The sequence below is a fragment of the Ananas comosus genome, linkage group 15 (genome assembly GCF_001540865.1).
Source record: "Ananas comosus cultivar F153 linkage group 15, ASM154086v1, whole genome shotgun sequence".
NCBI classification, from domain to species: Eukaryota; Viridiplantae; Streptophyta; class Magnoliopsida; order Poales; family Bromeliaceae; genus Ananas; species Ananas comosus.
In genome coordinates this window covers 7,377,542-7,401,380 of record NC_033635.1, presented here as the reverse complement: position 1 = coordinate 7,401,380, position 23,839 = coordinate 7,377,542, and the positions used below count along the sequence as shown (strand labels likewise).

The 23,839-nt window shown below is 37.7% G+C and overlaps 1 protein-coding gene across 2 annotated transcripts; it reads left to right on the top strand.

The window, feature by feature from the left end:
• On the top strand, positions 5,308-23,528 carry LOC109721573 (dr1-associated corepressor-like). Of its 2 annotated transcripts, none has more exons than XM_020249240.1 (6): positions 5,308-5,507; positions 7,786-7,858; positions 19,590-19,683; positions 22,540-22,656; positions 22,749-22,809; positions 22,896-23,528. In XM_020249240.1, exons 1-6 carry the CDS (start codon positions 5,475-5,477, stop codon positions 23,301-23,303), a joined length of 786 nt encoding a protein of 261 aa, XP_020104829.1. In that variant the 5' UTR covers positions 5,308-5,474; the 3' UTR covers positions 23,304-23,528. The 2 variants fall into 2 exon arrangements, with proteins under 2 accessions (XP_020104829.1, XP_020104831.1); XM_020249242.1 differs by lacking the exon at positions 5,308-5,507 and adding an exon at positions 11,551-11,643 and having other exon boundaries at positions 7,788-7,858.

Sequence of the window (23,839 nt, the reverse complement as noted above, 5' to 3'; positions counted from 1 at the left end):
TGAGGCTAATCCGAGAGCAAACCAAAAATCCATCTTTTTGGATTTTGGTGCAAAGTTTTAAACCACAAATCTCGAAACACGAGCCATAGGTCGGAACACTGTCGACGACCCTCCAGGATATCTAGAAAAAACTTGAAACACAGATCAAACACTCGAACCTTGCCATTTGCGAAAGTCCAGTGTGTTACAGGGGGCCCCGGCGCGGACGGCCTAGCGGACACTTCTATAGGCCGCGGCTCGGCTTCGCAGGACGATCCTTCTCGAAGGAGGCAACGTTCTTTGCATGCTTTTCTTCTTCTTTTTTTTCTTTTTCTTTTTCATCGTCCTCATTATTTTCATTAATGTAATGAGAGAGAGAGATAAGTGTGGTGGTAGAAGATTAGATGATAATGTTGCATGGAAAATAACAGGCCATGCAAAAGAGAGAGGGCGGGGTGATTAATGGAGAAGGGGAGTGGATTGGAGTTATAAAGCCCACTCATTAATGGAGGAGTTATAAAGCCCACTCATTAGTGGGGGGCGGGATTAACGGAGGAGGGGAGTGGACTGGAGTTATAAAGCCCACTCATTAGTAGAATATAATGTATCTAATTAAATATTACACCATGAATTAATTAATTTAATCTCAAGGTGAGTTCTAAAAAAATCACCATTGGAAGAGAAAGAGCCAATGAAGGAGGTAACGCCACGTTGGATAAGAAATCGAGGTTTAATATAGGGTTATAGATTATAGATTATAGATGATAATAATAATAATAATAATAATAATAAGAAAGGTATAGAGGTATTGATTATGGTTTTCTCCATGCTTTGATCAACATATAGAGAAGCTTAGTTTTGTTTAATGCAATTTTTCTTAATTTATTTTTATATAACAATAATAATAGAATAATTTTTTTAAGACAATCCAAATACTCAAAACAAAGTATTTTTTTTAATAGAGTATAGAGTTTTTCATCATATCAAATACAGTGTAAAATGAAACTCTATTTTTTTTTTTTTCAATGATCTCCAAACTGGCCCTAATAAGTGAATTTAATTTTTAGAATGTTTGAGTTATATTAAAACAAAGGCCAATTTGCATAAAAAATCCACTTATTTTGGGCTTTTGCAAAATCGGGCCATCTTTTTGGCTTTTGCAGATTCCGTCCGCTTTTTCAGCAAACTGACCAAAATACCCTTATACCTTTTTCTCTTTCCTCTTTCTCTCTCCTCTTTTTTTCTCTCGTTCTTTTTTCTTTTTCTTCCCAGAGAGCGGCGAAGACGGAGCAGAGGTGCCCTTATACCTTTTTCTTTTCTCTTTTTTCTCTCGTTCTTTTTTTTCTTTCTCTTCCCAGAGAGCGGCGAAGACAGAGCGGCGTCGCCGCNCTCGAGGAATGAGACTGTCCCACCCGACCCTACAGGCGCCTCGCCGCCTAGCTGCCCGTGGTAGCTCGTCATCCCACTCTGGAATGAGACTGTCCCATGCGACCCTACAGGCGTCTCAATCCCGCACGCGCGAACTGCATCGCAAAAGGCCAACTTCGGAGTGCCGGCTTGTAGGGAGCGACCCTCACAAGCATGTGCGAATGAGCACAAATGGCAAGTAATCATAGCCATCATATCACGGATCTCGTCATCATGTCTCTAACATGGAATAGCAACTCAACAGTCATCATGTCTCTAATATGAAATAGCAACTCAACAGTCATCATGTCTCTAACATGGAAATGCTCACTAGTAACCCCGAGGGTCTAGTCTATGCCTCAAGTGAAGGTTTACTAAGTTCACTATGTCCAATGCCTCTTTATGGCATTATCTCACTATGCCCCAAAACCATCCCAAGCCTAATGCCGCTTTATGACATTAGCTTACTACTTACATACACTCTAACCTATGTCACTTAATGACAATATGTCCAACCATGCCAAGCATACGTTCTAAGTCCAAGAGTGTAACCTACATGTCATATACACTATATGCAACATGACTCAATCAAATGTAAGAATGCTAACCATATGCAAAGTTCCAGTCCTGAACAGTTCTCTACTAAAGAAAGGTCCAATGTTCTTTATACATAACATGCACATATTAAGCATTCTAAAATTCTCAAATATTCTATTTAGTAAGAATATGCATGCATTTTCATTTTACGAAAAGTAAAAACCATCATAGGGATGATTTATCCCATTTTGGTGAGGCCAAACCCACCAAGAGTTCCACGCGGCCTTCGTTTGCGCCGACGAAGGTGTCCACGAGCCTTCTAGCTCCCTAAAGGTTAAAGTAGGAGCGATACACGAACGTTACGAACAACGAATAGGTTAAATATTAACCAACTCAATAAAAGGGCCAAAACTCAGCTATCGTGGTGAAAATCTCTCAGAAGCTCCAAAGGGAAGCTAGAACCCTTCCAATCAAACCTAGAGGAAGATTCTAAATCAATCAAATAGGTTTCAAAAGCCTCCAATCAAAAATCCCAAAATCAAACCCTATTTCCTCAAATCTAGGGTTTGATCTCAAGACTCAACTAGATCATGGATTAAAGGCAAGAATTAAGCCACTAACCTCTTAAGATGCTCCCAACTAAGCTCCAAACCAGCTAGGGTTGAAGTTCTCCTTACAAACAAGCTCCTCTTTAGGCTCCAAGACTTCAACAATGGTTGAAAAGCCACCAAAATGCAAAAAGAAGCAAAATGAAGTAATTAAACTTCAAAAATCCCAACAAAAACAAAGAGAAGGGATGGAGGGCTCCCTTACCTTCCTCTCCAAGGTTCTCAGCTCAGGGGAGAACCTAAGGGGCGTGGGTGGAGATATAGAGTTGCTACAATATCAAAAACACCCCTCAAACTCGGTCTGCTCGCAGTCTGGCAAAGTGTACCGGTACACGGAAGAGTGTACCGGTACACGGAAGAGTGTACCGGTACAAAATCCTACACGCGCAAACTCGAGCCTCGGGTTGATAGAGAACAGTCATTTGTACCGGTACAACCATCAAGGCTATACTGGTACACAGCCCTACTGAGGCTAATCCGAGAGCAAACCAAAAATCCATCTTTTTGGATTTTGGTGCAAAGTTTTAAACCACAAATCTCGAAACACGAGCCATAGGTCGGAACACTGTCGACGACCCTCCAGGATATCTAGAAAAAACTTGAAACACAGATCAAACACTCGAACCTTGCCATTTGCGAAAGTCCAGTGTGTTACAGGGGGCCCCGGCGCGGACGGCCTAGCGGACACTTCTATAGGCCGCGGCTCGGCTTCGCAGGACGATCCTTCTCGAAGGAGGCAACGTTCTTTGCATGCTTTTCTTCTTCTTTTTTTTCTTTTTCTTTTTCATCGTCCTCATTATTTTCATTAATGTAATGAGAGAGAGAGATAAGTGTGGTGGTAGAAGATTAGATGATAATGTTGCATGGAAAATAACAGGCCATGCAAAAGAGAGAGGGCGGGGTGATTAATGGAGAAGGGGAGTGGATTGGAGTTATAAAGCCCACTCATTAATGGAGGAGTTATAAAGCCCACTCATTAGTGGGGGGCGGGATTAACGGAGGAGGGGAGTGGACTGGAGTTATAAAGCCCACTCATCAGTAGAATATAATGTATCTAATTAAATATTACACCATGAATTAATTAATTTAATCTCAAGGTGAGTTCTAAAAAAATCACCATTGGAAGAGAAAGAGCCAATGAAGGAGGTAACGCCACGTTGGATAAGAAATCGAGGTTTAATATAGGGTTATAGATTATAGATTATAGATGATAATAATAATAATAATAATAATAATAAGAAAGGTATAGAGGTATTGATTATGGTTTTCTCCATGCTTTGATCAACATATAGAGAAGNACTGCACCCACTAAGATAAAAATTACACTCTTTAAATGAAAGTTGCACTGTTTCTCCTCTTGTTGCACCGTTTCTCCTCTTGTTGCATCATTTATCCTCTTGTTACACTATTTTTTATCTTAAATTGCATCCATTTAAGAGATATTTATACTGCTTCTCCTCTTGTTGTACTGTTTCTCCTCTTGTTGCACTGTTTCTCCTTTTTAAAGAGGAGAAACAGTGCAACAAGAGGAGAAACAGTGCAACAAGAGGAGAAGCAGTATAAATATCTGTTAAAGATGTGTAGTTTAAAATAAAAAACAGTGTAACAAGAGAAAAAATGATGCAACAAGAAAAAAAAACTGCACCCAATTATCTTAAACTGCACCCATTTAAGAGATATTTATACTGCTTCTCCTCTTGTTGCACTGTTTCTCCTCTTTAAAGAGGAGAAACAGTGCAACAAGAGGAGAAACAGTGCAACAAGAGGAGAAACAAGAGGAGAAACAGTGCAACAAGAGGAGAAACAGTGCAACAAGAGGAGAAACAGTACAACAAGAGGAGAAGAGGTATAAATATCTGTTAAAGATGTGCAGTTTAAAATAAAAAACAATTCGACCCCGTTCGCCGCGGCCGCTGCCGCTGCGGCTACGGGATCGGGCTCGGGGTCCGCGGCGGACGCGGCGTCTCGACGTCGTCGTGGGAGAAGCAGAGGCGCTGGTCGGCGGCTTCTGCACAGCGGTGGGAGGAGGGGCAGCGCCGACGGAGAAGAACACGCGCGGCGCTGGTGCCGGTGCTGGTGCCGGTTGCGCTTCCGCCTCCCCCTCCTACGCCCTGCCGCTTGGCCTCCCCTTCTTCTTCTTCGCCGTTGTCTTCTTCTCCGCATCTAGCCCGACCCCGTTCGCCGCGGCCGCTGCCGCTGCGGCGACGGGATCGGGCTGGGGGTCCGCGGCGGCGGAGGAGAGGAGGAGGCGGTCGCGGGCGGTGGAGAGCAGGGTCAGGAGGGGGGCGACGGTGAAGAAGGATGGTGAGGAGAGAGGCGACGGTGAAGAAGAAGGCGACGGTCCGCCTTTTTTTTTTCGGCGAGAAAAAAAAAAAAGAACGACAGAAACGAAGAGGAGAGAGAAAGAGGAAAGAGAAAATGTAATAAGGGTATTTTGGTCAGTTTGCTGAAAAAGCGGACCGAATCTGCAAAAACGAAAAAGGTGATCCGGTTTTGCAAAAGTCCAAAATAAATAGATTTTTTATGCAAAAAGGCCTAAAACAAATAATAAAAAAAATTATATTTAAGAAAAACCTTAAATATCAGTGTACTAGAGTTACGTACGTTGGATTTGAAGATTCCATAACCCAAACGCCCCTAATGGGTTAACGGTAGACGTATTTACGTATGCACCAGGTGCGCGTAAGAATTTTACCGTCACGAGGCACACGAGAGCTCTCACGTGCGCTCTCTTAACAGTAATAATTGGCAATGGCAGAAAGAAAAAGATTAACAAAAAGAAAAAGAAAAGGAAAGGTAAATCGTTGAAGCGGTAATCAAATTTCTGGTGGAGACCCCGATCCGATAGTCGCGTTTGAACGAGGAAGGAGAGAGAGGGAGAGGTCGAAGAGAGAGTGAGAGGTGGAAGAGATCTACCGCGACGCGGCGTTTTTTCTGAAGGAGATGAGGAAGAAGCTCGGTACTCGATTCCCTGCGGTTCGATTCCTCCTTCCCTCCTCTCTATCTTTTCTATTTCTAGGTTTATTCGATCCGATCCGATCCGCGTTTTTTTGCATCCTTTTTGGTGATATTTTAAAGATCTTTGATGGATCATGCGTTTCTACGTGTCGATTTAGCTACTATTGCTTTGGAAATCCTAATTCATGTGATAAAACGGGAGTTTGGGTGTTTAATTGGTGATCTCGGGGGTTGTTTGATGGCCTAGAGTTAATTGATCGGAGGAAATGTTATGTTATGGTTGTGATTTGGTATAGGAACGCCGATTTGGCTATTAGAGTAGGAGGGCAATTTAAACCTATTTAGGTAGAGGAGCCAGCTTCTTGGTTATGGATCTAGATTTTTATTCCTCTGAAGGAACATTTGTTTTTTTTTTTTTTTTTTTTTTTTTTTTTTTTTTTTTTTCGTTAGAACATTATCTCTGTAAAAGAAACTTCAAAAACAAATATGGATTAATCAACAGTGTTATCTGACAACTAAATAATGTGTAGATAACTCGAACCAAGTGAATTAGCTCTAAAAGCAAGTGCCAATCTGTTTCCCAACTTTTAGAGTTATTTTTTGTTAGCTTTTGATTGTTTGAGTGATTGGTAACTTCTGTGAATGGGTATTACCTATTTAAGACTGATTCTGACTGTTACCGCTATTACCTTAGGCTATTACAGATTTTACTTCAAAGTCACCAATTAAACTTTGTTCCAGATATTGAGATTGGAGCCTAATCCTTCACTACTCTAGGGTTTGTATAGTCTCTTGCCGCTCTACGCAGTAATTACGTGTGGTCTGTGCTCGTTCAATGAAAGACATGGCTTGTTATTACCCACCCCACCTGATTTCTTGGAAACCTACTATTGTAGGTTATGAAGCTGACATGCTCTTCCTTTGGGTCAACCATGTGGTCACGTTCCTAATGTAGTTGGATGTAGTTGGATATCCAACTTTCTGCAAGCTGGATTACTCTGTAGATTATAGGACAAACTTTGAATGATCAAAAGTTGGATCAATTTATAAAAGGAACCAGATTGACTTAAATCAATTTACCTATCATTTCTTCATTTACACTGAGAACAAAGACTGTTACTAGAATTGACCTATCGTGTGCTAGACAAATGGACTGTTGAAGCGAGACACTATAAGGTTTTGACAAGAGAAGTGAAGTTCACCTATTTCAGTCTATGATAGTTTATTTCCTTTGAATGTTTCGGTTGACCTTCCATTAAGTGACTCTTACAGCCTGGTGTCACAATGTACAGAGACCACAGTTAAATTCTGACTGAGAGGGAAAGAAATGAAAAATATCGAAAGATTAACTAACAAAACTGAAATCAGCCTTTAGAGTTTAGAAAATCAATTTAAAATGCATTATGGTTCAGGTACCATCCATAGCTCTCCTAAAAGTGAAAACCTGTTATAAAGAACAGGAATCTATAATCTACATTCATTGTGTATAACTCATTTATATCAATCTAAAACCAGCAAACAAAGGCAACTTGCTGATGATTCATTTTGTACTGCTAAGGCCTATCAACCATGGCACATAAGGCCTATGTGAGGCAATAAAGGAATCACATCTACATACGTTGCCACTTATGTAGGTTCATATGCTGCATTTTAGGATAGTGTTTCTATCTCTCATAATCTATCTCACGCCTTTTTTTTGATAGCTATGTATGGACAATGTTTTATTTGTTATTACATATGCTATTGGTGTCAGTTCCTTTATAATTAAAACAAGTTTGAAGGATTCAATTGCTTTATACAGACTAGATATGTATCTCAGTCCAATAGTTCGGTATTATGTTGGATAATAAAAACCGTATCAAGTATTACTCACTATCCAATGACACTTTTGTTTAGAAGAGCTGTGATTGATGGTCCCTCTTCTGGTCAACACAATTGGTAGTATATCTTTGTAGCAGTAGGTAGAAGTTACTCTATTGATCAGGATTTATGAATATGAAAATTTTGAACAAATGCTAATTTCTCACTGTAGATTAGCACATGATAAAAAAGTAATGTTGAGATCCTATAGCTATAAATTCTCCAGTAACAGAAAAATAATTTCTAGCTAATTGGCAATTTTATGAATAATAATTATCTGATGTTGAGCTCTCTAGTTTGTTTATCTGTTGATCTAATAGTTCAGTGCTTAACAGAGTCTCAAATGCCTTAAATTTGGATAATAGCTCTACTTGTGTTGCTAATATGGGGACTATGTGGCTAACTTATATTGTTTTAACATTTTTTGTTGTCACAGGCACGAATAAAGAAGATAATGCAAGCAGATGAGGATGTTGGCAAGATTGCATTAGCTGTGCCTCTCTTAGTTTGTAAGTAATACAACAATTGATATATGTCTTATGGAATGAAAGTTATTTACTAGCAAGCCATCTAGAGAGCTGAGAACATGTAGGACTTTTCTCATGCCCGCCACCCGCCAATGTAGATGTGTGAACAATTTGTTAATTGCGGTGACTTGGGTATCGTTGTTTGGCTCATAACAAGGTTTCTATTTAGTGCTTTCCTTTATTTTCATAGTCAGTAGTTTTGATGATTTCGGCATTTAAGTTTTACAGTGATATTTAGATACCATAGGAAAACTATGAATGATTTGGGGTAAAAATAGTTAACATGGGAGAACTCATAAAAAGGTACATCATCTTTTATGTAGTACATATTGTGTTGTTTTAAATAAATCTTAAAGTGTGGCTTTCTTTTTGATACTTGCAATAAATCAAGCAGGAACAGTATCATATTTTCTGTTGTCTTCCAGTCTTATATTCAGGCGCTTCCTTGTAAACATGGATCATCTCATAGCAACTCTATCTTTACTAATGTCCTCTTGTGGCGTCACCATCTATTTCGTCTTGCATTTGACCTGTGCAACTACATTCCTTTATTCAATTTGGTTGTACCAGCTTTAAAGGCCCATCCTCACTTTTGTTTTAATTGGGCGTACTCCCACCACCTTGGTGTAAAAGTCATTATTCGTCAATACTAACTTCTGTTTTATCATCATGTAGTTGCTTCAGCATTCTCATTGCAATTACTCATCCTTGTGCCCATTGTTCGTACTGGCTCAACATTATTTGTGATAATGTCCTATAAGGTTTGGATTTAGAGGTTCTGTCAAGCATAAAACTCCCACGATACTACACTATATCCATTAAGACTTAATCCTTGTTCTGAATTCTTCTTAAGTTTCTGTTTTTCTGAATAGTCGACGTGAGTTATGAACATTCTCATCTTTGGATATATCATACTCTTCAATCTGCAATAAATCTTCGTCCCTTCTCATTTCACTTAAAGGCATGTTTGTTTGGGTGGAAGTGGGGTGGAAGTGGAGAGGAGGGAAGTCGTTTTCGCCCTAAACGACCACTTCCGTTGTTTGGTTCGCCGTAAAAAAGTTACGGTCGAAACTCGAGTTAACCTCAAATGGTGTAATTGACTTCGGCCCATCGTGGGCCGAAGTCAATTACGGTGAAGAGAGGTGAAAAAAAATAATAAAATAATATAATAAATAAAGCTAGTTATATTTAAATATATTTAATTATATTATTAATTTTTTTTTATTCAGTTAATATATCTAAAATATGATAAAAATTGATTAGTTAAATTTTAATATTTTCTTTATTTAGTTTGTACATTTAAAATATGATAAATATTGATTAATTAAGTATTAATTTTTTTTTCTTTATAATTTTATTTTATAATTTTATTATCTTTATTACTATAATTTATGTATAAACAAATAATTTAGTTGTTTTAAATTAAATTTTAATTATATAAAAATATAATTATATTATTTTTATTTATTAAAATATTTATTATTTATATATAAATTATAGTTTTATATTATACACTTCTACCAAACAAACAGCAGAACTGGTGGAACTTCATTTTCATAACTACGAAACAAACAGCGGAAAAGAAGTAGTTTTCACCGAACTTTAGTTCAACCCAAAGTCCACTTCAACCCAAAGTCTAGTTTCGGTGAAACAAACATGCCCGAAGTTGCACTTTTATATTTGGTAGTCTTCTGCAATCTTATGCTTGGTTTTACTTCTACATATTCCAAAAGCCTGTAGATTCAAAGGCACAACTCCTTTGCAATCAAAAAATATCATCATAAAAGGGCAAAATAAAGAGAAGCCGAAGGCTCTTGCTGCGCCAGACCTAGAGTTGGTGTCTAGGATCGTCAAGGATACCTTTGTAGAATCTTGTTGGGAGGTACAATGTAACGTATGGCATCCCCGTAAGTCATGCCGAGTTTCGTCGAAACGAGCGAAGCGCGGAGTGGAACGAGTTGGAAAGGGTTCTAAGTGCATTGGAACCATTGTATAAGGTAATGGGACTCTAGAGAGCAAAATCTGAAAATTTGGCTAAGTCCTAGGATTTGTGCTCTCGGGGTCCGGTCCCTGTGTAAGAGACCAGTCTCCGTACGCGTAGCCAGCCAAAAAATGTGAAAAATTGACTAAGTCCTGAGAGGTGTGCTCTCGGGGACTGGTCCCTGCGGGGAGAGACCGGTCCCCGTAAGCGAAAATTACCCCAGCAGCTAGGTCCTGAGAGTTTTGCTCTCGGGGACCGGTCCCTGCGGGGAGAGACCGGTCCCCGTGAGACCGGTCCCTGGTGGAGAGACCGGTCCCCGCATGCGAAAAATGCCCAGGTTGGGCTGTTGTGAAAGATGGAAAGTTGAGGGACTTAGGGGCAATTGTGACATGAGTTGGGTGTATAGGTGAGAGAGCTTATGTGTAGGGCTCATTTCCTCTCAACCCCAAACAAAATATCTCCCTCTCTTTCTCTAAAAACCCTCTTTCTCTCTCTCCTTCTCTATAGAGCTTGGAGCAAGGAGGGCTTGGGAGGAGAAAAGCTTGGAGAAGAAGCTCCTCTAGGTGAAGACAAGCTTGGTCAAGAGCTTTTGGAGGAAAACCTTAGACTCTAAGGTGAGTTTGCAAAGTTCAAGTTAGGGTTTTGTAATTTTGAGGTCAAAGCTTGGGTTTGATCTTTTTTAAACCTAATTGGTAGGCCAACGAACGCGTTGGTGCGCTCGGTTCCGCGATACGACGAGCGTACGCGGAGATATTGAGAAAGGAAGCTAAATTGGTACAGATCGTCGCAGCTTGCGGCGTAGAGGTCTAAAAATCGTGAAATCAGGACCGCGGCATCCTAGCATACCCACAGGTGGTGGGTGCTATCCGGAAACACCGAATTTCCTTCTATATCTATGTTACCTTAATTGAGCATCTTGATATTGTAGCATTCATGCATATAGGGTAGTGAAATGAGTATTTGGTTGGGATTCGATTATATGTTAGAGAATATATGAATTTACAAAGAACTATGTAAGCTATTTATGTGACAAATCCTATGTGCATGTGAATGTGAGAAAAGACTATGACAATAGTAAACAAAGGTGACATTGACATTAGTGACGAGATTGACATCGAGATTAAGAACGGCTAAACAAGGTTTAACCTAGAATGGCATTAGGACCATTGTGGCTCAGATATAGTGGGAATGTGATATGGTAATGACCTATCCTTAGCATTGAGGCTTGTGCATTGAGACAGGTTTGGCAATACTTCCTCAAATTGAGGATTGGATCGTACTCACACTGGCTTTGGCTTGAGAGAGGTAGTTCCTTCTCAAGCGGCGTACTCCGGAGTGTAGACACCACGGGGAGAGGCCCCGTCATTGTTCCCTCGGGTGGTAATGCTAGTAGCCTCCCCCGGTAGACGGGAATTATGGTTTGTGAGTTTGGGGTGAACCATGTGTACCCCGGGATAATTGGTTAAAGGACAATGTGATGTAAATGAATGGATAAGAATGAATGTAAATGTTAGTTTACTTGTGTTTGATTCAAATGTAATCAAATGACATGTATGGGTTGTATGTTTATAGTAGTAGCTTAGAGCTTTCGCTATTATGGTTTTTGTTTGCCCTCGAGCAAACCTAGTATAATTGCATTCATCCTGTTGAATTGCTTGAATTATACTTGTTGATTAAAGCCTTGGGCGGACAGGGGCGGTGCTGTCCGTTCGGCGTCTGTCGGCGTGCCCAAACTGACCAAATTGGCGGCTCCGGAGCGTGACATACAACCTAATGAGAAGAAAAGGTGACTTCCGGATAAGGGATACTAAATAAAATGGGAACCGGATAAAATCGTATATCTAAACGACTTCTGGCATCACCAGAGGGATCGGAAACACATTCGTGGGCTGACAATTTTTCTGACATTAACTAGTGTTACTGCCACTAATTCATACAATATTGACCATCTCTGTTATACATAACAATATATTTATTAGTTAATGGGAATTACAATCTTTCCTAGCACTTGGTAAATGAGTGTATCTATCATATAAATTCTCTATATCAATGAAAACCACTTAATAATTTTCTTTTTCCTCTCTATATTCTGCATGTTGTTAAATAGTTTTACCGCCTTCATATTGGACTTATTTTAATGTGATATATACTTGGTGACATGTTTCATAGACACTGCTCCGATAAGTCTCAAACTTTCAGATTAGACTTATTTAGGTATTCTGTCCCAAGTTTGTTGTGCTTAACATAATTCCCTACTTGGTTATATATAATTGTAATTCATTATAGCTTTTGATTGCTTTTTTTTTTCTTCTTCTCATCTTTGGAAGTTACCTAGGTATTGGATATTTGAAATCCTGTCAAGTATGTTGCTTGCAGCTTTCATCAATATTTGGTGGCCAAATTTCAAAAGCAGTGTATTATATATGGAAATTTGAAAAAGACGTTAAGATGATGTTACAGTTTTCTCTTTTATGTATGTAACAAAGGGAAACTAGTGTGTAATGTGTCATTAGTGTAACGCCCCAATAATTCTACATCGGATGGGAAAAAGATTCTAATTTGGAATATGTCTCGCACCCTAGTAATAATAACTGGGCTGAAGCATTTTGGGCTGGTGATTTGGGCCTAACTAGTTTTTACTGCTAGTGGGTCCGGTCCTTACAATTGGTATCAGAGCCAAATACCAGCTGAAAGTGTGAGAGCTAAGTGCTAATGCAGGATGAAGTGCTACACCACGTGCTTGGTGGGAGCTATCACTTGAACCCGTAGGAGCAACCTTTAAAATCTCACACCATCTGGTAGTTTTGGTCTATATATCTGTGATTGGGTTTAGACCTGACGAGGATGTGAGGTGTGTATATATATATATGTATATATATAGAGCTAGGCCGGTATACTATCGGTAGCACGGAGGCCTCCGTGCTACCAAGTTGTTTTCAATGATGCGGCTTCCAAATCAATGATCGGCTCCGTTAGACTTGATCTACACTATTGAAAGTATTTGGAAACTAAATTTCATAATTTTTCAGCATCATTTCGCTAGTGATCAAAAGGTCTCAAAATTGACAATTTTAATGGTAGATGTGATGTATTTGTGAATTTAACGGTGTAAAACAATCCAAATCATATGAAATTTTTATAGAAAATTCTTTTTACTATTTAGAGATCTTAAATTCAAGTCTTTTATCATCATTTTTTATGAGATTTTTATTTTCAGCCGTTCAATTTTAGACTACTCGTTTGATAGGTAAATGATACCGAAAAATTATGAAATTTTGTTTTCAAATACTTTCAATCAAGGATTTAAGTGCCGTGGCACGGGGTCGTGTCGGAAACTTGCCGGTACGGTACGGCACGGTGCATGTCGAGCCATGCCGATGCGTGCCGATTAAAAAAATTCTTGCGTGCCGGTTAAAAAAATTCTTGTGTGCCGACACATAATAGCATGAAATATTTATTTTTTTTAGCAACGAAATATTCTAACTATTTATTGTCTTTTTATCACATCTTTTGAACTTTATTGAGGAAATTACTTACTAATTTAAAAAATAGAGGGTTTTGAGCTGTGTCATCGGCACGGGGTCTGTATCGTGCCGGTATCTTGTTGGCACGGTACGGCACGGTGGATACGGTCCTTGCTGACGGGCACTTAAAACCTTGCTTTCAATAGTGTAGATCAAGTCTAACGGAGCTGATCGTCGATTTGGAAACGGCATCATTGAAAACAACTTGGTAGCACGGAGGCCTCTGTGCTATCGATAGTATACCAGCCTAGCTCTCTCTCTATATATATATAGTCTATCTACTATCATATTAATAGGATTGAGGACATTGTCCTATCAAGTCGTTTTGATTGATCGGAGCTTCAAATTCATAATCGGTACCGTTGAAATTGATCTACACAATTAGAAAAGTTTAGAAACCAAATTTTTTAATATTTAAAAATCATTATCAAGTTTATCGAAGAGTTTGAAAAATGAACGGTCATAAATGAATAACCTTCTTAAAATAGAGGTTAGACTTTCTCAATTCATAATCAGAGTTATCAAACATTATCTAAATAGTATAAAGAATTTTCTATCAAAAATTCAAGCAATTTGGATTGCTCTACACCGTTAAACAAGCAAACGGCTCATAATAGGCCGTCAAAATTTGTCGATTTTACGACACTTTGATCACCATGTAAATAATTTTTAAAATTTATGAAATTTAGTTTCTAGATATTTCAAATACTCTAGATCAAGCTCAACGGCTCCGATCATCGATTCAGAATCTCTATCATCAAAAAACAACTTGATAGGACAAGTGCTACTATCCTCTTAAGAGGATAGTATATATATATATATATATATATATATATATATATATATATATAATATATAGAGTTGAGCTAGAATACTCTCGATAGTAAACGGGGTGTTTTACTATCGAGTTGTTTTCGATGATAGAGCTTCCAAATTGACGATCGCTCCGTTAAATATGATCTAAACCATTTAAACTACCTAGAAATCAAATTTCACGCACTTTCGATATTGTTCTTTTATCCATCTAGTGAACAAAAAATGAATGGCTGAAAATGAATATTCTTTAAAAAATGATGATAGGAGTCTTGTAATTAAGATCAAGAGTATAGATCTTGTTTTAAATAGTTTAAAGAATTTTCTAACAAAAATTCAATTAATTTGAATATCTTTACACCGTTAAACGAGAAAACGTCTCTTATCCACCATTAAATTACAAATTTTGAAACCCTTTGATCATGTAGACAAATGATGTCGAAAAGATTTGAAATTTGATTTCTAAACACTTCAAGTGGTATAGATCATGTTCAACGGAGCCGATCGTCATTTGAAAGCTCTATCATCGAAACAACTCGATATAAAACGCCCCGTTTACTATCGAGAGTATTCTAGCTCAACTCTATATATATATATATATATATATATATATATATATATATATATATATATAGGCTCCTATACTTTCGAAAGTACAGAGGCTTTCGTGCTGGTAAGTTGTTTTCGATGATGGGACATCCGATTTGGCGATCGATTCCGTTAAACATGATCTACGCTATTGGAACTATTTAGAAACCAAATTTCATAATTTTTTGACTTTATTTGCCTAGTGAACGAGTAGCTTCGAAATGAATGGCTGAAAATAAAAATCTCATAAAAAATAGTGATAAAAGAATCAAATTTCAAATCAGAAGTATGGATCTTGCTATTGATGTTGTAGAATTTATTCTACTATTAACATTTCATGTAATTTGGATTGTTTTACATCGTTGAATTTAAAAACGTGCCACATTGACTGTTAAAATAGTTATTTTTTAGACCTTTTGATCACTTGGTAAATGATGTCGAAATATTATGAAATTTGGTTTCTAAATAGTTCCAGTAGCGTAGATTATGCCTAACGGAGTCGATCGTCAAATCGGATGTCCTCTCATCGAAAACAACTTACAAGCACGGAGGCCTCTGTACTTTCGAAAGCACAGGAGACGTACTCTCTCTCTCTCTCTCTCTCTCCCTCTATATATATATATATATATATATATATATAGATGTATTTATAAACGGGGGAATTTGTAATGCCCCAATAGTCCTACATCGGATGGGAAAAGGATTTTGAGTTGGAATATATGAGGCTCGCACTCTAGTAATAATAATTAGGCTTAAATATTTTGGATCGGTGGTTTGGGCCAACCGAGTTATTATTGCTAGCGGATCGGGTCCGTACAATTAGCTTGTGCAAAAATACATGTTTTTCTGAACATGTAACATGTCTATAGGCCCCTAAACCTTGACATCACCCCATACTCTTGTTAATTTGTTGGCAACCTAGCCTCTTCACTTGTTTACTTTTGCCTTTGCTAATATGTTCCCTAAGCTACAGAGTAGTACAATAGGAAATTGATAAATAATGGTGTAAAACACGTTTGACAAAAACAGCCCAGTTGTTCACCTATGCAGCAAAACAAGGGGAAAGAGAAAAAAAAAGGATCACTAATATGCACAAGCATAGGCGAATAGTGCCTAATATATTTTTATGAAACAAATAACTTAGAGAGAGAGATCTTTATTTCTTGTGTTTCTGGTTTACTGGATATCATATTTTGGTTCACACCTCTCTTTTAGTGATGGTTAGTAATGGCAAGACACATTTTTACTTTGAGGAAGCAATATACTGCTGATAGAATTTTGCCTGAATTTTGGCCACAAATCTTGTATAATTAAAAAAACCTTCCGTGCTTGTTTAGATGCATGAACATTTTGTTCATCATATTGCTTTTGTATACTCAAGTGGCATTGGATTATTGGTTGATAAAGAGTCTAGATCAAAGTTGTAGATAGTGGATAGTGAGTACATAGTGTTTGGGGGGTGTCAAAGCGGATAGTGGATAGCGGACATGATTACAGCAGTTATGAACTCATAGCGGGATTCATAATGAATTATTCGAATGCTTATATTTTTAACTGTATTTGTATTTAAAATAACATCAATAACCTATTAGTTCCAAATATAAAAGTATAACAAACTCAATTTCCTTACATTTATATATTCCAAGTAGTGTTTCTACTTTCATAGTCGCATTTGTGTTGTTGTCATATTGCTTTTTTTTCCACACAAATAAAATCATACTTTTCTCATTTGTTTGTCGTAAGAAATAAAATTGAATAGTTCCTTCGATACCCACTAAGCACCCGTTTAGTTTGGAATTAAGGGGTGGAATAACCCCTTAACCCCAAAGCTATTCCCAAACACCTAATTTGGAGGGTGGGGTTAGCTAACCCCACCACAAATGGGCTATCCCGGGATAGCGCATTTAGGGTGGGGTAGCTAACCCCACCCCACCTCACAAATCCAACCAAACAAAATACTATTTTACCCACTATCCTTCTTATCCTACCTATTCCAACCAAACACTATTTTATCTATATCTGGATTAAACCCAATTCTCAACCAAACATAAAATTACTCTAACCCCTCAACCCTGAACTTTAACTCTATATCTGGAATAACAAGTTTTTACTTAACCCCGAACCAAACGGTGGCTAAGTGCTTTATTTCTTCTATTAGAATTATTTTTTAAAATTTAGTGATTTTAGGACTTAATTGATCAATTGAATCTTTAAAAAATGAGATCTAAACTTGACCCGCTTCTTATCCTGTTATAGCTGCTGCTATAGGAGCCATAGCGGCTGCTACAATCCTAGTGCGCTATATTCCATTTTTAATAGCATAGTGTAGCGTTTACCTAAACTCTACCCATTAAAACTGCAATATTGGCCGCTATTTTAAACACTAGTCTTGATAATACGTCTATCAGGGTGTTTGGCCTAGTTTTTGGAAAGTGATTTTAGGGGCCAAAAGTGAGTTTTGGCCTCATATAGTGTTTGGTAACATGGTTTTTAAAATCTAATTATGAAAATCAGAATCAGAAAAGTGATTTTTAGGGCCCCAGAATCAAAAACAGCTGAAAGCTACTTCTCAAAAACTAATTCCCGCACAATCAGTTTCACCCCTATGATAATTTTACAAAAATACCCAAATTGCCCCTAAGCAATTCATATAAATGTTCCCATATCCTATTTTATTCATTTATTATTTTTCTTTATTTTTCTTACACCCTCTCTCCTACTTTGTTGTCTTCTACCTCTCTCCCACCAGTAAAATCCCTCTCTTCCATCTTTTCTTCCACCTCCTCTTTCCAACCAAGGAAATGACTGCGACCACCTTCTCTCTCCGACTCTCTCGCTCTTTCTATGTGCGTGTGCGCGCGCGCCTTTGCACATGTTCATGGTGCCTCCAGCGACTTTCAGTTGGATTCAACCCGTCCAGTCCTCTCAGGCTGGATCCGGCTGTAACAGGGAGGTTCCGACTGGATCCGATCCAGTCGGTTCTGGTTGGTTCCGACTAGATCTAATCCAGTCGAATATGGCCTTGGCTAGATCCGATTGTCGACTCTGACTAGTTCTGGTCGTATTCGGCCTAATCAGATGGATTCATTGTATTGCAATTTGATTTTGTTTATTGTCCCTATCAGTTAATATAAGTAGTATTTGAGCAAATAAAATATACGAAGGATAAGAAAAGATGATATCCAATAAGAACCACATTGAAATTTTTAAAGAAAAACATCTAATCATTTTCCTTGCTCGCAATTTTATTAGGATCAGTTTGGCACAAGATGAAAAGTTCTATAGATGTGATCGAGACATGAATTGCATGCACATTAGTGCTTTGGTATAGAATAATAGTGGAATAACATATGATTATATCATGACCCAAACTCAGGGTCGCATTGCTGCATCGTTGATGAGCATGTTAAGATAAATTGCTATTATAATTTTTATTCAACACTGCAATTTTTTTTTAAATAGTTGATGGTGGCTTTAGATTTATTAACAAATATTATTATGTACTTTTTTCTATAAATAGCAGTAAGATTAACTAAACAACTCTAAATTCATGAGTACTGATGTAATATTAGCATTATACGTAAGGAAAAATCACTTAAGCGAAAACAAATTTGTCAAACAATTTTACAAAATCACTTCAGAAAGATCACTTTTCTATTAAACTCTACTAAACGCTCTATAGCTTTTAGTAGAAATCACTTTTCCAAACGAAAAGCAATTCTGAAGAAATCACTTCTCTAAAAGCTAAAGCTAGGCCAAACTATGTACACCACCTTTAAGTCATTTTTTCTTGGAATATGATGTATCACCTCGTAGGTGTAATCCTTTCATCCTATGAAATTGTACTTATCAGGACCTTCAAGTGGACTAAAAAAAAGCTCCCAGCTAGTATTACTGAAAATTGACCTAAGTAGATGCAATTATATTACTTGCTTTATGAGGGAAAACTCTATGAAGATGAGTAAGAAAATATGAGCTGGTTTGAGTTGTTAGGAGAGTTTCCTTAGGGTCTCACTATCCACTAACAGTCAGACAGTTTTGTTTGGAGATCAAAGTAGCAAAGTAGCGCAATAGCCAATGAATCATGCAAACCGACAAAGTGCTGCTTGTACTCAATTCTGTGTAGCTAATGTTAAGAGATTCATCTAAATTAAGGATAAATATAAAGCTTGTAGAAGTTTGTTAATTGTAATTGTTTTGCTAATTTTCTTCTTTTGGTCAAATTTCATTTATAAATAGCTAATTAATGCCAATATAACATTTGCAACTGGTTTGAACTGTAGTTGATGAAAACTAAATGTCTCTTCTAGCGAAGGTTTAAATTGGTGTTTTACTCTAAACTTTCGTTCTCAAAAGATTAAAACAAATCAGGGTGACATGTAAAATAAGTTAGTGCCTATGAATTCGATGTTCCTTTACATCACTACTTTACTGGCAATAATTTTCTCCGACCGATTCTCTGGAATGAAGGATAAAAGCAAAACTTGCGATTTAGTTGTTTCTTTTACTTCTATAAATTTCCATGTTTACTGGATTTTCATTGTCTACCAGTTGTATGTGATAATCCTTAATATGATATATTCTGCCTCCTGGCTTAAGAACATGAGCCTCCCCAAATTCTTCCTTTAAATACATATTAAAACTATTGCATAGATGTGAAGAAACAGGGGCTCTCTTCATACAAACATTTCATAGATATTAAGATCTTTTAAAATCTGCTCATTATTTCTATCAGGAGTTTTGATGGAGTGCATCATATGAAATAGTGGATAATTGCTAAGATTATTTATGTATGATTGTATTGCAGCAAAAGCATTGGAGTTATTTCTGCAAGATCTTTGTGACAGGACTTACGAAATTACTCTTCAAAGTGGGGCAAAGACACTGAATTCTTTGCACTTGTAAGTTGATATGCTTAAATATTCTGGTGTTGTCAGGAATGATGACTTTCCATTTCGAAGTGGGTTTGTTATAAATTTGGTCCATTTATGTTTTGATTAGTCTGATTATGATTATGTTTCTTGTTGCATTGCTCTTTTCTTCAATGTAGGAAAGTAGATGGTGGTAATTTTTCAAGGTTTTTCTGAAAGGTTTTTCAATTGTCAACTTATTACTGTTTGGGGCTTTGGCCTCGTGTTGTTTATTCTCAGAAACTATGAGGTAGGTATAGTTATATACTGCACTCAAAGATATACTGATAGCAAGCGCTCTTGTATCAACTAAACGGACCATAGCATAATAACTGTCGATGTTTGTAGTCTCTGTACCACTATTATCATCACCTTTGTTACTTGTTAATATATTATTGCTTCACTTATACTTGTTAAGAGTGCATCATGTATTCCTTGTCTGTACAGATGCTTCAAACAGGAACTTTTAAGGGATTGAAACTTCAATAGATGCCTGCTTTTTGGAGAACATATTAATTGCCTGCATGCTTAACGGTTAAGGATCGGGTCAAGATGAGTGTAGCATCATATGTACGTGATTAGGGTTACGTGTTGGCCTTGTGAGACAAGTAAAATCTGTTTTGATCCTTGCCATAATTCCTTTAGGTAGTTTTGTTGAGGGTTGAAATGCCGTACAACTTTTGGCCTTATGCCCTGGTGGCACTTTGTTACATTCAGAAAACAGACTGTAATTGTAACGCCCCAATAGTCCCACATCGGATGGGATACTGATTCCAATCAGTTTATATGAGGCCTCGTACGCTAGTAATAATAACTGGGTTTAAGCATTTTAGGCCGGCTCGTTATTGTTACTAGCGAGTCGGGTCGTTACAATTAGTATCAGAGCCGAATACCAGCCGAAAAGCCAAATACCAGCCGAAAGTGTGAGAGCTAAGTGCTATACGAGACAAAGTGCTACACCAACTGGTTTGGTGGGAGCCACCTCTTGAACCCGTAGGAGCTATCTCTAGAATCTCACATTGCTAGTAATTCTGATCTGTATGTCTGTGATCTGGATTTGGACAATCTGTATAATAACTGGGCTTAAATATTTTGGACCGGTGGTTTGGGCCCAACGAGTTATTATTGCTAGCGGGTCGGATGGTTATAGTAATTCATCATTCTGATGTTAGCAAAGCAGAACTAAAAGTAAGGCCCTGTGACAAAGGCAAAGAGAAGATCTTGAAGTCTCATCATTTGCTTAAACATATTGATGTACTGATCCTCCCTAGTACGATTATAACTTGCAGAGCAAAAGTACATCCTTGTTTTAACTTTTACATTGGAATTGCTTAGGTTTATGGCTTCATTTCCTACGTATCTATATTATTGCACTCTTAATGATCTCTTGGCCTTCATAGCATCATTATAGAACTGACAAACAGAACTCATATACTTGGCTCTTTCAATTTTTTTGTGTACTATTGCGAAAACAGAACTCCTCAAGTGATAAATTCCATAACCTACCTCCATTTCGGATAGTTTGCATGGCTGCTGTCTACTGTACCAAAATCATGAATGGAAAATATATCTGGAAATATCAGGTTTTGGACCTGTAATTTACATGAAGTTTGTAGATCCTCCAAAGTCTGTTTTAGATCCCAAAGCAAGAAAAGTCAGTGAGCAGAAAATGCCTAATCATTCATCCAAGGATTATTAGCACTCCAATGGGTTAAGGGAATAAAGAAGTCAGCTTGATACTCCTCATCCTATAAGTGCAATCTATGTTATTGTGTTTGACATTTTTCAAGTATTGTTTCCCTCTTTAGCATCTTAGACTGCTTAACCATAGTATTAACACCATTTCAGCCTGTGTATTTTTCTGGGGAGCATTATACAAATTCGTAATGGTGACTTGATCAGAGTTTTCGTACCATACCTGTCTTAACCTCTCCATGGTCTATGTTGCACACAAAGCAATCTACCAACGCCACAGCCATTTACAGTTCTATGTGAATACCTATTGTCTTGAACATTCAGAGGTGGCAAATGGACTCTAAAGTGTTAGATCGTCAGTCCAAATTGCAAATAAATAAATGGTCCACATTTGGTACATTATGGGACATGGGAGTATATCTCAAACCTGCTTAAAGGTATTAGATAATTTCAAAGAAACTACAATTCCACCCTCAGATCAAATTGTGGAAATGTTTTCAGCACTGAAACATATCATTGGTGATTTTCTGCAACTTTTGTTCTAGTATGAATAGTATCTGTACTCTTGAATGGCATGCTTGAGCTAAGCTGCAAGAAATTCTTTCGGCAGCCAATAACTCGTGAGATTTAATTTTAAGAGCGAGGCAGATAGATACCAATGCTTTGAAACTTTTTTGGAGTGGAAATTTAATTTTCAAACAGCCTTAGCTCTAACTTGGTGAGATCCCACGGATTTGCCTGATTTATTTTAAATATTTCTACATTCATCATTTGGTGAGACTTACTCCGCATTACAATGTGCAAAGACTGCTCATGATTGTGTTTACGTGATAGTCCCATTAGGTGAGCATTAAATGGGAGCCAATGGACTTTATTTTTCATTGCTAGGGGATGAGAAGTAGTTACTTACCAGAACATTTGAATCTTTTCCAGAAGTAGCACGTAATCAAAGTGTGACATTATAGATTAGTTTCTGTAGTTCTCAGGTAAAATACACTGTCTATACTCGATGATTTGTCTTATTATAACTTATCTATGTTACAGTTAATTTTTCCTTGTCCTCAAGAGCTATATAGATAAAAAAGAGCTGCTGCTAATCCAACAACAGACTCTGAAAGTATTGACTACTATTCTTTTTTCTGGAATTTGCAGAAAGCAATGTGTAAAGATGTATAGTGCTTTTGATTTCTTGACTGATGTCGTCAACAAGGTACCTAACATTGGTGGCACAGAACCTTGTGGAGATGAAAAAGGGATATCCAGGAGAAGGTAACAAGTAATTCACTAACCACTTGAATTTTTGTTCTTCAGATTACTTCTGATAGACATCAATTGCATAATATTCTATTTTCATTGGTCAGAAAGACACTCTCACATGATCGTAACTTGGATGACAATGATGAATCAAGATCCACCAAAATGGTATTCTTTATTGAATTTTCTGTGACTTGCTTATGTTCTTGCACCAATTCGTGGTACATGAGCGACCAAAGATGTCGTTGTCACAGGCAATGAGAACTTCTGAGATAAGTCCAAGAGGCCGGGGCCGGGGCCGAGGAAGAGGTCGAGGGCGGCCTCCTACGAGGGCGAGAGAAATCGGATATGTGAAGTGTGATGATGAGAGTAGCATATTTGCCGAACACGCTGCTGAGTTCTGCTCTGAGCATGCAGCTGATGGTTCAGAGAAGAACACGGGTGGCGATGAGAAGATTATTCAGAGCGCACATCCCTTAGGCAACAACCCTGCTTCCGACGCATCTGCAGGTGCAAATGTAGAAGCAGTGGAGCCTAACCACGGAGAGTGTTCTGCTTGGCCTTTACCAGATGTAGCAGCAAACATCGGTGTAGAACCTTCCAGGTTTGTACAGCTGACGATGCAGATAGACGAGGATGAGGATTATGACAATGAAGATTAAAAGATGCTAAATTAAATTAGCTACTAACTCGGCAGTCATTGCTTGCTCTGTAATTAATTTCAAACTGTGACTGCATCTCTCATGAAATCTAGCTAGGATTTTTTTCTTTCTTTCTAAATGAAACCTCTGAATCTCAGAGCGCTCTCTATGTTGTTTGTGTGCCCCTCTGTTGAATTAATCTGATGGTATTTGGTGCGGTGTTCAAGCAGCCTCAATCTTTCTTTTCTTTCTTTTTTCTTTTTCCTCTTTTTTTCTCTTTTCTTTTCTTTTTCTTTTTTTTTGTGGAAAAGAAAAAAAAACTTAATCTTGTTTGTCGCACTTGTTTCTCTTTCTTTTCTAGTTCATGAGGAGCATAATACTGTGAACGTTTGTTGACTGGAAAAACCTGAAAACTTCTCTGAACTAAAGTTTGACGCAAGTGAGAATAAATAAAATTTCCATGTTGCGAGTACAATTCGCTAGGTTGCGTTCGAGCTAAGCCTAAGATTACTTAGATTAGAAGCACATGCTTTTCTAACGGTGGTTGCTATTATTAT